The following is a 19574-nucleotide window of genomic DNA, read 5'->3' on the forward strand; positions in this document are numbered from 1 at the left end:
AATTATACATAAGCATGAAGGAACCTTTACTATTAATGGCTTGCTAACAGAGCAACAACAGTGTTAGCAAGCTCTTATCTATAACAGGTAACAACCACTATACACAGCAAATCTAACCTGTTAATAAAATGTGAAGTCATTTAAGTAGGTAATGCTCCTGGGTCACCCCTTAAAAGAACTTCTGCCTGAAGCCCTATCTGTTTAATACATAAATAAAATAAAATAAAATAATACGCTGCTTTATAATATAAAATGACAAAATATATCATGCAATGTAACACTGCAAAATGTAAAAACACTTTCCTTAGTTTTCTGTTGGACACTTTTCACAAGTGACTATCCATCCAGCCACATCCCCTTTTTTCCACTTACTATATGGAGTTGTGGTGTCACTTCAACAGTGATAATCACTCAGAGCCATGACTCACACCTTCAAGTGGCATGGCCTGCTGCGGTTATTCTTCCATACCACTTAATGCACACTCACACAGTGGCCAATTTAGAGTGTCCAGTAAAACTACTGTATGTCTTTGGAGTGTGAAAAGAAGCTGGAGCACCAGGAGGAAGCCCATGCAAACACAGGGAGGACATAGAGACTACACAGGAGATGCCCCAGTTGTGAATCGAACCACAGAACTTCTTACAATGAGGCAACAAAGCTTTCAGCTGTGCCACTGTGCCTCTATGCTTCACAAGTGACCATAAAAAAAGTTATTCTGATGTCATCTTGCAAATGACATCATGACATAAAATTCATTTTCAAATATTATAAAGAACATTTTCATCCTGTCTGTTATAATTACATGTGATATTTAATTTCTTACAGTTCTACTGTAGACATTTAATGAAGAAAACGTCAATGTAATATAAACATTTTAGTAAGACACACGCACCAAAAGTTCAGTCAAAATAATGACTAGGTGATAATAATGCTTTATCAAAGAGCTTTCAGAATACCACTGTCATGCAGGATGTCCATTATTGTCCTCACTTTTTGTTTTAGCTATTAATCTGCTATTATATAAAATACAAAACTCTTCTGCAGAAGTCCCAGTTAATAAGGATTATGTTACAAACATAGCACATGCTGATCACTTTTTAGTTATTAGTAGAAGCTTTGAAAAAGATGTAAGAAATTTACAGGAGATATTTAATAGCATTCAGAAAATTCTGGTATGTTCTATCCAGTGTAACAAATCAGAGGGGATTACAGTAAATTATAACATATCTGAAAATGAAGTGATGATTTACAATGACATACCTTTAGTAAAGAAATGTAAATTTTTGTATAACATATACCTCCCAATATGAAGATATAACAATGAAAACTTATGAAGAACATTACAGAAAATTAAATTAAGACTTCAAGCAATACAGGTTAATTATTTTTCTATGACTGGTCTTATAAATTTTACCAAAATGGTAATTCTTCCATTATTACCATTTCCTTTACTTAAACTTTCCATTTCCCCATCAGAAAGTGGTATAATAACAGTAGGAAGGTATTGCTAAAATCCTTTTGGCAAGGAGATTCTCCTAGCATACCTTGGAATATATTATGTGCCCCATTTGAGCAAGGAGGACTGTGTTTTCTAGACATTTTGGGTTATTCGGTAGCATATGCATATATGCAAATCTCATAAATATTCTATGTAATAATAAATTTGTATATCAATGCATAAGATACTTATTAAAAACTTAAGATCAATGCATGTTATGGAGAATTTTTGATTCGGATAGATTTAATACCTTCATAGGATACTTCTTTCTATATTTTCAGCAGTTTTCATATCTAATAAAGGAATTTAATATACGATGGAAAGTGCAGAAAATTAGATTACAATCACCAATTGTTAAATGGTTTTATCCTCAATAAATGAAATCAACTTGGGAATATTATGAAAGAGCATATGTGGAAAAAGATCTGATTAATCTTTTATATGTGAAAGTGCTGAATATTTTTACTGATTAAGATAACAACGTGAATAAACCAGATTTTATATATATATGAGAAAAAAAATCTTAGTAGTATATAAAGTATTAAATAATAGAAAAGTAAAAACTTACTTTCCTGAGAAATTGAAATGGGAAAGTTATTTACACATAGGTTTTGAAAATGGATAATGGCTACAACTGCTGCAGAATATTAGGCAAGCATATAATTAAATCAGAAATATGTTAATTTAATATAAAATAATTTATGGAATTTATTATACACTTAGATTGTTTATGATGAAGTATATTGATAATTCTGAATATTGGCATTGAAAAAAATTTAATATCATTGCTGGTGGAGTTGCTCTCAAGTACATGACTGTTGGAAGAAAACTTTTGAATGAAGAGGTACTTGATTAATATTAGAATTTCATTCTCATTAGAAGTTTTACTATTAGAAATGACAAATTTATCTAAAGATGACTCTATCAAGATATTATTTTAGTTATTAGTGCACAATCTGAAATAGTTATTAGGTACATATCAAGACCTTCAATTAAATGCACATATTCCTGTGAAATGTAAATTCTGTCTAGCCTAGCCCAGTTTTTATACCTTGGAGAATAATTTTTAAATTCACTCCAAACTCCTGTTTCTGAATTCACATCTTCCATTCCAAATATTTTCATAAACTTCTTCAAAAATCTAGTCTCCTTTGTTATACTTTCCCTTCTTGTTGGCGACAATGCTAACTAAAAGATTTACCTCTTACAAAATTGGAAAATGTCACCATTATCTTTGATAAATATGAATGAATGGTAGTCATTGCACATGAATTATTTGCATGCACATTAAATGTTTTCCAATTTAGTATTTGAGTTTTCAGGCTTTACTATTCACTTTTTAACTTTATATTGAAAAATTGAGTGTGCATGTGTGTGTATGTGTGTGTATATATATATATATATATATATATATATATATATATATATATATATATATGTGTGTGTGTGTGTGTGTGTGTGTATCTGTGGGTGTATAGTATACTCTATTATCTGATGCAAAATTAAAAATTAACAAAAAAGTGGAACAAGCTAGTTAGCTTGTCACAAACCATCATCATATGGTAGAACCATACATTCATCTGGAGCTACAACTGCTGTAATTAAGTATTGCACATAACTCAATGTTGGAAAGGTGTAATATTGTTCAATGAGATTTTCAAAATGAATGCTGCTGTTTAAAGACACTAATATAATCAGATTTGCTTAAGAGATCAGAAATTATTACTATCCATATCAAATATCTTTACAATATATTGCTAACTTCTTTATTTGGTTCTTCACAAAATTAATCCAGATCTCTCCTTTCATTTAGCATTCTCATACATCCCCTAAAGATGTTCCAGTAAAGGCATAGATGAGAAAACAGTCTTTGACATTTCAACACAAACTAGAGAATACTTACATGTGATAGTCCTTGACACAGTAGATGTTGTTTTCTACATCTACTGTAAATGGAACACCATCTAAACACTCATTACACATTACGCAACGAAAACAAGCAGGATGATATGATTTGCCCAAAGCCTGTAAGATCTGAACAAAGAGAGAAAAAAAACAGTTAAGTACTTAAAAACATGCAGCTTTCATTGTCTCCCACCCACCTTCAGCAATCATCTCTGTTTTTAAAGAAAAAAGTGAATAAAACAGTCTTCCTTTGCACATTTTACTTCCATACAGGACTCAGCATTATTACTGAATTATCTAGATATGTTTGCAGTACATGGTTCACGATAATGATATATATTTATCTGCACTCAGTTATACTAACCTGTTTTTGCAAAGCACTTTCAACATGAAATGACATAATAAATAATGGAACAGAATATCTATGTTTCGCAAGTTTATTCCCTTTATTTTTATTTTCTAGGTATTGAACTATACTTTGGAGTGAGAGACACTTTTTTTTTTACTCTAGAAATAGCACATGGCCATTTTTATATAAATGGCTTCACTATACACCATATAGGATTAGTTGAGTATTTTCCAGTGAGTGTCCAATACGGTCTAGCAGTTAGGATTCCTAGTTTCAGCCAGGTGACCCAGGTTCATCTCCTGGTATGGAATGGGACATTCTTTAGCAAATTAAATAGGACATGGAGGGACAGTTATGTATCTCAAGAGAATTCCCATTTTCTAGAATAGGCTTCCCATCCATGTGAAGCAGAGACCTTCCCTAACCCTGTTCAAGTGAAACTTGGACCAGTGGATGGGAAATCGGAAATTCAACCCTGGTCTGATACCTATGTCTCTCATGGAGAAAGGCAGCTGTTAATGCATGACCTACCTTACATACACCCCTTAAAATAACCTCTAAGGCACAATAACTTGTGGGATACATTTAGGATGCATGGGTAGGATTATAAAGATACCAGTGGTTGTTAGCCTAGTATATGCTATGAACCTATAAAGGAGAGGGTGAGAATGTTTTAATTGTCTTTAGAGTTTTATATTTTTATTTATTTATTTTACAGGAGTGTTTTCTTATATTTTGCATTAATGGAAGAGGAGTTTACAGTGCTATGGCACTCAGGTTTTAATTAAAAAAACATTTCCTCTTTTAAACTAATACACTGCTTGCTGCAAATGTAGCAAGTGGTTTGCTACAGTTTATATCCTGCATGGAGTGCTACAGCACTCAGGTTTTAGCTAAAAACATATTTTTTTTTGCTTTTACAGTGTACCACACTTTAGACCACACATGGAGTGCTAACTATAGCACACAGGTTTGACCGCAAATGTAATACCAGCTTTTAAAAGCTCAATTTGTACTAAAGAATGATCAGGATGATGGATGGCTGATCACACCCCCTAACACTTTGCATCAGGGGTAATTGCTCCTCTTGCTGCTTCCTAGCTATGATACTGTATTGAACATGCAGAATAATGGCTGAAGGAGAGTTATGGCAATATTAGGGTAGCAACCACCAAGATCATATGGAAATCAATGCAGAAAGAAGACTGCTATCAAAGATAAAGTGGGGTGGAACTGAACAAGGTACACTGAAATGGAAGGACACAGTGAGAGATAAAAATAAATTTGTGTTGAGGGGGGCAGCCAAATGAGTACTAGGATGCGTGGTTAAGTAGTCACTATAGAGAGCAGTCTTTTGTACCTAAATTGTGCTGGGCAGAGCAGTCAATGGATCTGTCAATGTACAAAGCAATGTTTGACAGTTACAGGTGGTTGCTGGAACCTCAACAGGGAACTGAATAGAATTAGGACATATGCAGGGGTGTGGCAATGATGCTTCAGTGTATTTAAATGTAAAGCAATGAATTGTGGGAGCAAATTTTCTGAAGTGAAGAACAAATTGGGGGGGGGTCTACACCTCTACAGTGACCCAAATGACTCAGAAGGAATGGTGTTAGAGGATGGTGGCAAAATCTAGTATGACAATTTGTTGCAGTGCCAGAAGAACAGACCCCAGAAATGAGGAATTTTACATTCCCAGTGTATGTTGAAATGTTTAGGCTGCATTTGGAGTCTAGCCAGTTCTAGGGGTCATTTAGAGAATAGAGACACAGTACCTTGTACAAAAATGGGTTTATAGAAAGGTACCTAAGATGGGAAAGGGGACAAGACAAGATAGAGTGTAAAAAAAAACTGAGATTAGGTTGGGATTACGCAGCCTACATGAATGGAAGAAAACCGGAGATATGATATCATACGATATGGTGTACAAGATCTTATCAGGAAAGATGAATCATATGGAACTCTAGGGGAAGAATGGTTGGGAGCACAGAAGGAAAACAATAGGGTCAGCTCTAAGTCTGACATGAGAAAGCTGTACTTCACTGAGAGGACACTGAATTGTTTGCCTGCTTACCACAGTCAGCAGTGCAGTTAAATGGCTTAAACTGTTCTTGGAAAAAATACAAAAGGGGAGGAGGTACTGCTGAAGTACACTAGAAGTAATGGGTCTATTTTATTTATGCATAAGCTTAAAACAGCGAACATATGTATCGAACCATATGCATCTAAAGTGCGAACCGTCGAAAACTGTAAACAGAAATCTCCATAGGTGGAGATTTCCGTTTACTTTAATGTAGCGCGATCTCAGAGTTGGTATATTTAAGTAGCGGGGGTGTGGGGGGCGCAGCCCCTGTTACATGTCATGTTTGTTGTGTAGTTCCGTTTTTGTGTTTCAATGGTTTCTCGGTTCGATGCATATGCATTCACTGTTTTAAGCTTTCGCGTAAATAAAGTAGACCCGAAGAAACACCTACACAGACTTCACAGGCAATGGGTGTCTTCTGTCATGCAATGTAAAACTGGTGTTTCTGTACCTACCCCTCATATCTTGGATGTAGAGTTCACATTCAGAAGAAGAAGAAGAGGCTGAGACCCAGAACCAAGCTTTCTGTACTCTCATCTACTAATCATAGGCAGAATTCAGAAATATATATTATTCCATCTGGAACATGAAAATGTTCTGTATGTAGAATCAGGAATGTATGCATTATACATGGAATACTGAATGCTATCTGAAAAAACTAAGAAACTTAATTAGCTACTGCAGAAACCTGAAAATCTCAAAATGCATATTGCTGCATGAAGAATTTAGACATATTATACAAACAATTTGGAAAATGTACAGTGCTGCATATGTCAATCAGAAATGCTTCATCCATATGCACTCAAAATAATTAGAAGTGGAATACAGACCTTTAGGCAGAATTCAGTGGTGCACAGTTACATGAGTAAATACTATCTGCACGATTTGGTAATGTGTATCAATAGGGTTATATGTGAAAATGCAAATCACAACATGAAGATGTGGGAAATACTGCAGAAAAACACTGATAGGCATACTACTATGCAAATACTCTAGGGTATGCAAAATATAGAGACGCAGGGAGTACATCATTTCATATTACAAGATTTGTACAGATACACATACAGAGTACATCATTTCATATTACCACATCTGTACAGATACACATACCTATATATATTTCTATATTTGTAGCTATCCACTAATATATTATATCTATGTACATACACACACACACACACACACATATGTGTATATACATGTGTATGCAGTAAAGCAGGAGAAGATGTGCATGGTATGCACATCACCATGTACCCAGGGATGCTGTGAGGCATGACACCGAAAAAATGAGTGCCTAGACATGAAGTAAAATCTACTCCATGCACACCCTCAAAAGCCTTACCATACCTAGAAAATGGGCACCTGCATTTTTTTGTTGTTTAAAATCTAAAATTTAGTCATCAATGCATGATAATATGTTTCATGGAACATTTTAATGTAAAATAGTTCCTCCTCCCATTTTAACTAACTGATTTCTTTGCAGGATTAATTAACTGTAAGGAATTTTGGTATGAAATGTTCAGGGTAGTCATTTAAGGGGCCCTTCTGTCAAAATGTAGTGTGTTATTGCACAGTCCAGTTTATAAACAGGAACAAACACTACACAATACCTCAGTTAAGATCTACAAGATGAATAAGTGAAGATGAGGATACTAATTTATCAGTAGCATAGTGTTCCACAAATGTGTTTACTCTTTTTCAGACAACACAGCTTCAGAAATATTTGCAAGAGTAATTGACAATGGGGGCCACTCCAAGAAATGAAAGACATGCAAACAGTAATGCACTCTCCTCCCTATCATTTTGTTAAGTTGGTTTAGCTAATGATGGGTTTATCGCATCCTAAAAACATTCACAAGAACAATCATTTCGGTGTCAACTGCCATGAAATGAAAAACACACATATGTAAAGAGTAATGCTCCCCCACCATCTTAAAACTGAACACTTCGACAAACTGATAAAATGACAAAAAGGCAAGCTGGCTGTTGACACCCCACACTTTAATTGTAAACGTTTTCGTTGAAGCAAATGCCCCAACTTCTTCAGACAACTCAACACAACACAATACATCCAATATATATTACTATCAATTAGTTAATTAAAACCAATTAGTTAGTTAAAACCAATTAAGACAGTATAAATTTAAAAGTGCAAGACCTAAAAAATTACGTAGAAATTAAACTTTTGAATACTACATATAAAATCATTTTGATTTGTCACTGTGATTTATCATATCACACAATATGTCATGTCACCTCATCTTTGTATAAACACCAGACACTAAAACTTATGTGCTCATAGTGAATACTAAATATATACTCATAATAAATACTGAATTAATAAATAGATAAATAAATAAATAACCTTCATAAAATATAAATGAACACATCCTAAAAGGTTCAATTTATGAAAGGAGCGTAAGAAAGAGCCAGAAAAAATTGCAAGTCATTTAAATGCCACAGTATAATATATATTTTTATACAATTCAGTTATGTGATTTTATATGTAGTATTCAACAGTTTGTTAATTTCTACGTAGTTATTTTTTAGGTGTTGTACTTTTAAATTTATACTGTCTTAATTGGTTTTAACTAACTAATTGGTTTTAATTAACTAATTGATAGTAATATATATTGGATGTATTGTGTTGTGTTGAGTTGTCTGAAGAAGTTGGGGCATTTGCTTCAACGAAAGGTCTTACATTTAAAGTGTGGAGTGTCAACAGCCAGCTTCCCCCACCATCTTACTTTTTTCATAATTTGTTTTAACTGATGATATGCTTGTTACCTTCACTTAATTGGGTTTCTATGATACTTTTATGTGTCAGTTATTTCTATTTTAATGTGCATTTGTATTAAAACACCGTTTTACTTTTGCACACTCCATCTTCAGATTTGCCACCTGGGTCAAACAATGCCTGACAGAGTCTTTTGACTGCATTTGTGTGTGTGTGTGTGTGTGTGTGTGTGTGTGTGTGTGTGTGTGTGTGTGTGTGTGTGTGTGTGTGTGTGTGTGTGTGTGTATGTGTGTGTGTTTCTGTAATATGCTGTCTGCAGTGGAATGGCTTTTTGTTGTTACAGGCACTTTTGATTTCACTTCATGTTTTTAACTTCCGGTTGCTTTCTATACAGTTTCATCTCTTTTTTGTGGGGTTTATAATTCCATTTTCATCAGGAGGCTATTATTATTACTATTACTAGTATTTAACCTTTTGAATGCAATTTACTGTTCCTGATTAGGTAATGTACTTCAGTTTGAGATTTTAGTGCTTTACTAATTTAACTGTGTTTAATTTGTGTCGCAATCCTAATTCATGTTTTGTTCTATTTGTTTTTACAATTATACAGACATAGTAATGCTTTTAAGTAAGGAGTGTGTACTTCTTTTTTTTATTAATTTACTGGTTTGCTTCTGTTTCTGGAGTGTTTCTGTGTTTTATAGCCTTGTTGTGCTAAGTGGCTTTTTAATATAGTGGCAGTTTGTTGTATGTTGAAGCCTGGAAGGGAGTAGGGATGTGCTGACTGACTGACTGTAAGGTCTAGATGGCTTGAACTAGCTTTCTCTGTGTGTAGAACCTATCTAATGCAATGGGAGCAATTTGATTGGTCAATTTTCCTTGCCCATTTTATAAATACACACACACACACACACATACACTATAATGGAGGTCTTCTTGGATTTCTTGAAAGAAAACATTTTTCTGTGTAAAACGTTGGAGGAACTATTTTACTTTAAGATGAAAACACTACATTATAAACGCTGCTCACGTACGTTACACTGTCACTGTAGTTGTGTGTTAATGCAAGCTGTCCTAGCAAAATCATAAAAAACTGCTAAGGCAATGACAGGCTAGTCAACTTAAAAGTTATTTCACTAGCTCTGCATTATGTATAACTTATAATTCATCTGGGTTAACAAGTTAATCCATATCAGATGTTCAACCCTACTGAATCAGAAAATGAAAATATGTACCTTCCGCATTTCTTCATTATTTTCAACTTCTGTGTGTTTATAATTACTTGTTAAAGAGTTTGAATTTAAGAGAATACACTCATGTAAATCACATACTTTTAATTATGACTGTGGCTGTGCTACATGTTTGCAATGCCTGTGAGTAAGGTATAACCATTTCTGAACTTGAATCTATTTAACAGCATTTCTTAAACAGAGGCAATGGATCTAAATATAGCAAGCACTACACTACCAAATGATCAGCAAACAACAATATAGCTCCAGTTTCTGTCATACACAGACATAAAGATAGACACAGGCAGGCATGCATACAAGCACACACACACACACACACACACACACACACACACACACACACACACTCACTCACTCACTCACACACACACACACACACACACACACACACACACACACACACACACACACACACACACACACACACACACACTCACTTGTGCTTTCTTCTCTTTCTCTCTCTTAAGAGCTGCTACATTCCCTTGGTGAATCATGGTTCATATTCTCAAAAAGAGGGAAATGTGCTAGACATAATCCGAAAGGTTGTAGACTGCCAGTGGTAGAATGCCACTTTTTTATTTAAGCCGGGAATGTCAGAGCTAATAAAGGTTTGGTCTTGTTTGATATTAGGAAAGCTTTCAAACTGGGAAAATGGCAGCTTTTGTTTACTGTATTGCAATTCAGGGATTGTGGTGAGCAGTTCCTAGTATGGGGCAAGTGACTTTATGAGTCCCCTACATTTAGTCTCTGTTAATGGGGGGTTAGCTAACTAAGGCTTAATTGCCGGTGGTACTAGATGGGGCTGACCGCTTTCTCCTGGCCTATTTATAGTTGTCATGGAAGAGCTGATGTACCAGTTTATGGAATTCTTGTCTCATTAATCTGCCTATGATAGCTCGGCCAACAAATTTTTATTTTTGCAGATTACTCTCTTTTGTTGAGGTCCTGTCTCCCATTGATTGTGAATGACATAGTAGAAAGCTTTCAGAAATTTGGTTCGGCTGAAATGTAACTTGTCCAAGATGGTGATGCTGGCTAGTCAAGAACTGGAGGATTATATTTAGGATCTTTCCCTAACTTGGACTAATTAACTGTGCCTAGAACTGAGGATGTCATTTCAATCTACTTTAGAGTCTAATTTAGCTGAGTTGTGCAAGAAATTGAATATTTTCTAACAAAGGTCTCCAATTTTCAGACAATAGTGGGGAAGATTAAAGTTGCTTTTACTGTGATTATTCTTCAAATTTTCTATGGGTTTGCAAAATATCCTCATTCCTTTTCATTATGCATATTTAGCAAAATTATAGGAGGACTTAAATGAGTCAGCCTTGAACAGGAAAGCTAGGAGAGTTTCAGTTGCTGTAGCTAGAGGGAAAATGTTGATGTTTTTTTTTTCTGTAGGCTAGAAAAGGTCTGCAGACTGATTGCCTAGTACTTACATATTAACCTATAAACTAAAAGCTGAATTAGTATAATTCCATACAGTTTTAGATTGTGCACGACCAAAGAATGCTCACATGTACAGTGATGTCAGTTCATGTTTTGCCTAGCTCTTTTACTGGTAGCTAATATTTCTGGTATGTGCAAAGTTCAAGCTCACAAGGCTATCCATATCCATTTCTGACTCAAAAAAGTAAATGTCACTAAGTTTAATAAACTTCACAACCTATAAGTGGTGCATTTATTTATTTATTTTATTTATTTAACATTTGTTTACCGGGAAAGTCCTACTTGGAACAAAGCCAGTTTTCAGCAGAGGCCCAGGGAGAGATGCTCTAGACGCATGTCTTTGTAACTAAGTCTTTGCATTAATGTTAAGTATGAGCAAATTAATGCCAATTAATAAGAATATGTATATCAGTCTTTTCCTTTGCAGCAACTTGTTAAAGGAGAACCACACCCACATAATCAAAAAATATGTTTATTTCAGCATGGGTGGGATTTTAGGATGGTAGTAGTAATGTCAAGTTTGGGGAGGGAAATGGCCAGAAAACTACCTGTAGTCAGTGGCCTTGATAGCATCAGTGAATTGGAGACTATAGCAAGGGTGGGACAAAAGTTTTTTGAAAGTGAAACCACCACAGTACAGTAAGGTACTGTTCTAGTGGAGAAAAACAGTTAATTTAAAATATTGTAAATGCTGTATTTTTGTTTATTCATAGCAGAGACGGTAAATAGGTAGAAAAAAGACACAGAAGTTGAGCATTTAATAACAGAATCTCATTGTTGTCCATTAATTATTTGGCCATAATACAGTTGACACCATCATGTACAGGGATACATCCTAGACTATGACTCAGGCAACTAGAGTTGAATACCAGCCCTGGCATTGCAGCAGCCAGCTCAGGGTAGTACACTTTTGAAAGGGATGAATTCACTTGCTTCTCCTAGTGGAAGTGGCAAATACCTGAGACCATAGACTCAGTCTATGTTTCTTGGTAATGAATGGATAACCAACAGAGGGCTCTACTTCAAAGGGAAGTCTGCAAGTTTATTTTACTTGCAGAAGTGAGGTACAGGCCTGTCCTACTCCCACTGCACATCCAACCCTAATGGGCTTTCCTGGGAATGCATGCAGAAGTTGGTCTCAGTAACACAAAATCCCTTCATAGCTGCCCGAATGACAGCTGCACTGAAACTGGCTCCTACCTGATACAGAATGAATGGACAGATTTGTGGTGATTGTCAAGATAGCCAACAGGTGTAGGGGCCCAAAAAAGAAAAGCAAAATCTGTGCAGATAATCAACTACTGATTATGACAGACTGGCTCATCTATTAGGTGTGTAATTGTAAATCAGCAGTTAAATGAACACTGTGACTTCATGAGTAAATTTCCAAAGAGTCAAGGGACACAGAGCAACTTCAAACAAATCCTGAAGAAACCTGTCAAACAGAGTAGATGGTTACAAAGATTATAATCATCAATTAAATAAAAGAAAATTGCAGGAAAGAATGAGTGTGTGTGTGTTTTATATATATATATATATATATATATATATATATATATATATATATATATAAATATGGGTCCACTTGAGATTACTGAAATCCCAGTAAACTGACATTTAAAACACTGAGCCCACAACACTGACACTACAAAAAACTGACACCTCACATACCTGACACACACAACCCTGACACTACAAAATCCTGACAAACCTCCCTACAATGTACAAACAACAAAACACACAAACAGCATATAAAAAAACAACATTCCAAATAAAACTACCTACTTCCCCTCACCCACACCCCACCCACCAGCTAAAACAATTTAAACCCTTACCATTCATACATAAAATACACTTTAAATAAAAAACCTTATGCACAATCCTTTATATTTCACGTTTTTGCAGGGGGGCTATGCCCCCCTGCTCCCCTCAAACTCTCTGCTACTTATAAATGCCAACTCCAAGATCGCACTACAACATCCACAAGAGCGGATTTCCTGTTCCGCTCAATTTGGACTGTTCAGGATTTGGAAGTTGCATTCTGATGCTTTTTGGCTCGGTGTTTTAAATGTCAGTCTACTGAGATTTCGGTAATCTCAAGTAGACCCACACACACACACACACACACACACACACACACACACACACACACACACACACACACACACACACACACACACACACACACACATATGCATAACACAGACATACCTAATATGAATAAGTTTTTGTCATAAAATAAACATTGGCCTCCTCTGACACCTCTTCACTGGAGAATCCTACGTAAGGAGGTTTTGTACATTAATACTCACAACACAGAAATCATTCTGACTGTAGTTACTACTGCATATATAAAAGACAATACATGGCAGCTAAAGAACACCTATTTTAATCTATTCAACTCGTTATTATTTCCTGTATAATTTTTATTTATGAAATACTTTTTATTATTTGCCTTTTTTTATTCTGTTTAGTTGATTTACATATTCTTGACTTTTCAGTCAGAGCAACAGAATCACATACATATTAGTGGAAATGCAGCACAAAAGTGAACACTATCCTTTTTAAATTCTGCTATAACACTTTATATGTTCAAAAGCTGCAAATGTTTCAGCAATACTATAAATTCATAATGGGAAAGATGCAGACGGATTCGTGTACACTCATGTTCTTCATATGATATTTGTAGACTTATTCTAGTTCCCTTGGATCATAAAAAATATGACCTTCTTGCCCAGTGCAAACATGATCCTAGAAATTTATCGCACAGGAAAGTAATACCTATGTTCTCATTTTTTTGGAAGGAATGATTAATATTTTGTGTAAAAGTTTCAGTTCATAAGTAAATACAAATATTAATGTTACTATTTTAAGACTAGTTCTTTTAAAGTCCTTTCCTTCTGTAACGCTACTTCCTTTAATTAGAATGGGTGTGGTTCTGCAATTACTGTCTGCTGTGACTGTAAACACTTGTATGCAAAAGAGGTACACTGGCAATGGACTGTTAGAATTTCGTCTGTAGTATAGTCATGCCACAACCTGTCCTCCTGCAAGGGTAGGCTTCAGATTTGTATTATTTTATGAACTTAAGGACAGTAGTTCATATTTTTTTCTCACTAGAATGTTCTGAGTGGAAACTCTTCAATAGTACTCTCCTGTCCTTACATGAATGAGTTTTAATTAGACCCTTAGTGTTTTATGATATTGTGAATAGCAAAAGGCAATACAGTGTGCCAGCCACTTACTGAAGGTTTGTTTTGGGACAGGCATAGAAAATGTTAATCTGTTTTATTTTCTAAAAGAATGGATACAAGTATATTTCCTCAGTTTCAAACATTCTGTGAACATACAGAGTAGGTAAGAATTGTCCTCTAGCATTCGGGTGGTCTGAGTACAATAAAGAAGACCAAATGGGTTGGTTCAAAGAAGCAGCTGATACCATCTTTCTAATAAAAGAAACAGCCTCAACAGATACTTCTTCACTGGAGATTTGTACATTAATACTTGTAACCCAGAAATCCAAATAATGTGCTTCCTCAAAAGAAGGTGCAGTCAGCTTTCTTGCAAAATTCAAATACCACAGGAAGTGATTTTCTACTGCTAATCTCAGGAGAGTTCGCCACAGCGGATCACCTGTCCTGTGCTATGTGAGGAGAAAAGGAATACACAATAAAACTGCAGAAATAACTCCCAAGGTGGCTTTGCAGCAATCAGTGTCAATAGAACACCGAGGCTATCTTTTCCTAGCTGGAACTATAACAAATGAGGTTTAGTGACAAACCAATTTGTCCTAGGGCATCTTCAGAGTGGGGTTGGTTAGATATATTAGTAAGAGTAAAGAGAGTGAGGGGAGGTAAGGGTTAAATAGGAAGGGATGATTGGGAAGAAATGAGGTATGGTCAGGGAGGGGCTTAAGGGACTTATGCAAGTGAAACTAGGTATGGAATCACATTTTGGCGTGAACTTGCTATGGCGAAGTCACATCCATGACGACTGGTGGAGAGCAGGTGGGCCTTGGGTTGTGGGTGGATGGTGAGCTGGTCAGTGCCAGGTGGTTTATATAGTTTTTTTTTCCTTTTCTGCTTTCTCAGGTGGTGGTGGTGGCTTGGACGGGAGTAGTACAGTGGGGACTGTGGTGGTGATAATGTGCATGTCATGGTGGAGGCTTTTGGCTTGGTCATGCTCTCTTGGCAGGGGGTGGCTTTATGGCTTCACGGGATCCCTTTGCAGTTTCATGGGATCTTTGTTGCTGATTCAGGGATATTTACTGATTATTTACATTAAAAAAAAAGTTTTCCTTTTTATCTACCTCCTTGTAGTGAGTAGAGCTGAGGGGATATTTGTGGAATGCAGCAGAGGGGATAGACAGGGGTCGTTGCGCACGTGGTCAATGGCAATTTCTTGTTGGTCTTCTGGGCTGTGCTGTTGGGCTTTAACCACCATTGGCTGGTGAGGATTGTCGTTTTGGGGTGTGGGAGTCAAATGGGGTTTTGTTTTGGGGTTTGGTTCTGGTGTTGGTTGGTTCAGTGGTCGAGTTGGGTGCTCTGTGGACCCAGAAAGCTGTGTAACCCCTCGTTTTGGCTTTTTCTCAGCCCTAGTTACTGGTTCAGGCTTTCTGCTCAGCTGCTGCAGCCAGGGCTTGTTTTTGCAGGCTCCAGTCAAGGTAGAGTAACAGCTGCTGGCACACATGTGCATTGCGGTGCTGGTCATCAGCTAAAGGGGAGTGTGAGGAGTTTTGCAGGTTGGCCAGATGTTACTTCATAATTTCGTTTTTCTTCAAAACATTGTGAATTTCTGGCAAATTACTGGGATGATCTGAGGGGAAAAAATCGCTAAATAATGACATCCATTTAAGTTCCAGACATCATATCCTGCAGAGAATGCATGTTAACACAAGTTCTGTTAGTCTAGAACTTCCTAAGTTTATAAGAGAAATATTTAAAAGTTGTTTCTATATTTGGGCCTTTGTCCCCCCCATTATGTCACACTTTTCCTGGTTGGTATTGCATCAGGGGAGGGAATAGACTGGTGAAGCGCTTTTGTTTGCAGTGCCGGCTAGGAATTTAATAGAGGAGGATGCATGCCTAGCAGGATCGGTCTACCCTGGCCTAGACCTAAGCAGAGACATAACTTTGTTTGTGTCCACGTGTGCTCAGTTGATAAAGGGTTGTTTGGTGGTGGCAGTTCTCATCACGCACTTTGTGCTACTGTTGACCACTGTCTTTGGGAAGTGTTGAAATCTGGTGGCTTTAAGCCTGCTGGGTGTTTTTGTCCTGAACTGGGGTTAGGGATATAATTGGTATGCGCTGCCTTGGACAGGAGATTTGTTAAGGGGGGGTTTGGTGTGCAGTGGAAGTAGTGGGTACAGTTGGTGAATGGAGTTGTGCTGGTAGTAGAATGAGGTGGTTGGTGGGTTGTTGAAAAGGCTGGGAAATAGCTGGTGTTGTACTGCCATAGGGATGGTTCTTGGTACTCCAGGCTCTTCCTTGTAATGTCCAAAAAAAATAAAGGGGGGGGGGGCACAGTTGAGTCAGTTCTGGTTTTCTGGTGTTGAATCATCTCTTTGGTGAGGAGCTCTGTTTTCTGGTGCTTCCAGGCAGGTTTGGGATTTGGTGGCGGGGTGGTCTACCATGTCTGTTTTATGTATTGTTTTCTGACTGAAGCTGCTTTTGCGGGTTTTGAGCAAGTTGGAATAATGGTGTTGTGCATGTGCAGTGTGGCTCTGGCAGAAAAGAAAAAAAAACAAAACAAAAAAAAAAAAAGAACTACAGGTGCTTTTAAAATGTGCATCCTTACAGGAGGCTAGGGGGTTTTGGCTTGTTCCTGGACTGGCGGTCTGCCAGCAAGGGGTTGACAAGGCTTGGAGGACGGAGATTAGAAACTTGGGACAAGTGGTGTGGTAGCTGAGCAGGAAATCCCGATAGTTGTGTAAACCCCAACGGTTGGCAATGGTGGTATTTTCATGAAGTTTTGGTTTGCAAACAGGTACTTGTTGGTGTCATGGACAGTGAAGAGTGCTGGAATCAGTGACTTGGCATGACATTTCTTTGGGATGCTGTAATCTAGTATGGACGTGGGAGGTCGGGTAGGGGAGTGCAGGTGGCTGTGGTCGCCTGCTGGAGGCCAACTGTGCTGTTTAGAAGAAAGGTGGTGCATTAAATTTAGTAAATGGTGAGGATACTTAAGGGTTATAGACTTATTTAACTTTAGAAGATGTAAATGAATTCAACTTCTCTTGTTGGGTCAATGTCACGAGTTAATAGTACTAATATTTAAAAGTTTTCCTGATTGATTCTGTTGAACTTTCTCCCTGATTATCTTTGTCTTTGTCGCTGATTCAGTTGGAATTTGTCCCTGACTGTTTGGGAGTTATGTCTGGGGACATGAGCATCTCGGTTTGGCCGCTCGTGACATGGGTTTGTCAAGGGGTGAACAGCAAGGTAAGCAGTCCTGGACATATTTTGTAAGTGTTGCCTAGCTTTTCGGATTTGATCTGGGTATCTCACAGGCCTCATGTGCTAGCATGTGGTTAGGGGAGTGTATGGATATTGTCCTTGTTATCTAAGGTAAGGTGGGTGCATTGTCCATGCGACTGCAAGGACAGTTACAATGTATCTCGGGCAGTTTAAATAGGGACAGAAAAGGGAACATGCCTGCTTCCTAATATCACCAGTTGAAATGGCAGCAAAAAAGCACAGGATAGTTATGGTCTTGAGGAATCATGTACAACACTGTGAATTATTTTCCTTGAATTAGGTGAGGTTATCCATGCCATATGAGGACCTCTGCTGCTTAAAAAGACCCCAAAAGCTGACAGTACCTCTTTTGTGATGTAGGGATATCTCACCTGGACTTCAGGATTCCCACATCAAGGGTCATCTTTTAGGAGAAACATTGATGGTATGTTATAGTCAGTCTCAAATTTAGCAGGAAACCAACGCCAAGTTATTGCTTTGGGGCTAATGCATTTGCAAGATTTAATCCATAACAGCACATATATGCACTACCAATCACTCCTTTCTTTACTTCTATTGGTGCTACCATGTGGAGCAGACCTACTTCTTAGCTTTCCCTGACTTTGGATCATATGATGCTGGCCTTTTTAATCTGTCTAGATGTACTAGCTAGAAAAGGAGGAGGAAGTGTTGGGGGAGTTTAGCATTACATTTACTGTGCGTGATTTGGTGGTTGAGGAGGGGATAGGTAGAGGAACAGGGTTGGGGCCAGCATTCATCTTACTACAACTACTAAATATTGTGAAGGTGATAATACAGTTGAAACTAGTTGGTTAAGGTTACAGGATACTTTGCAATTGTCCCTGAGTTCAAGGATGTCTCTGTTTAAAACAAAGCCCCTGTCCAGCAAGGACACAGGTGGAATCCCAGGGGTATTTTTTTTCCAGTTAAATAGGTTATTCTTAAAAAGGGATAATGAGGTACTCTGATGTGGAGAGGGAACATGTTCCACAGATGGGGGAGTCTCTGGGACACAAATCGGTCCTGTTAACAAGTCCTATTCATGTCACGGCCCTGGTTGAGGTGACACAGGTGGGTCACTTGAGTGTATGTCTGTTATTCTGGCTTTCTCAGTTTGGGGGAGCAAGATTTTCATGTGGTCCCTATTTGAGGCTTTTGTCACTTCCTCTTCAATTCTTCTGGCTTTGCCCAGATTTTGCAACCAAAGTGTTGATGAACACAGTTGTATTTTCTATTAATTCTGTTATTTGTGTTCTGTCAAACTGAGAAGGATGTTTGGCTTGTATTTTACTGCTATCTGCAGTAAGTGAACACTGCAGCCTGAGGTAACAGAAGAGAGAGAATTTAGTTCATTATCTAGTCATATCGTAAACACTGGGGTTCTCTATTGTAGTTTTGCATAGTTGTCAGAACTCAATGTAGAAGTTAAAGGGGGGGGGGGTCATAGTGCCAAGGTGTTGCCACAGAGTTTTTAGTTATAGGGTTTGGGGAATTGTTTTTGTTTCAGTTCTTGTATGGTAAAAGTCAAGATACTTATTCTGTTTTGTTTTGTTGCAGACTGTGGAGGAATGGAATTTGAGTTGACATTGGCTGATGATCGGAAGTGGGGGAGCTCGAAAACTTATGGAAGCTATTCCAATGGAGGTCTCGGTTTCTTGAGTGGTGCACAATGAGATCACAGACGGGGGACTGCACAGCGAGCAGTGCTCAGTGCCTTGTCAGAAATGGTTTTGGAAGGTAAGAGTTTCTGCTTGTAGGGATGTTTGACTGCGGGAGTGGCAAACAGTGGGTTAGTAGGTAAACCTAAGTGTGTGCTATTGATGGCA

General features: G+C 37.3%; 1 protein-coding gene across 1 annotated transcript in view; it reads right to left on the reverse strand.

Annotated features, from left to right (window-relative positions):
• Nucleotides 1–19574, reverse strand: part of LOC122810344 (WT1 interacting protein) — a 1063629-nt gene that overhangs the window by 117909 nt on the left and 926146 nt on the right. The window contains exon 5 of the mRNA XM_044081920.1: nt 3403–3533. Within this exon, the coding sequence (XP_043937855.1) occupies nt 3403–3533 (131 nt within the window). The remainder of the gene's footprint in view (nt 1–3402; nt 3534–19574) is intronic.

The sequence above is a fragment of the Protopterus annectens genome, chromosome 8.part1 (assembly GCF_019279795.1).
Source record: "Protopterus annectens isolate FY-2018-M chromosome 8.part1, PAN1.0, whole genome shotgun sequence".
In the NCBI taxonomy this organism is placed as follows: Eukaryota; Metazoa; Chordata; order Ceratodontiformes; family Protopteridae; genus Protopterus; species Protopterus annectens.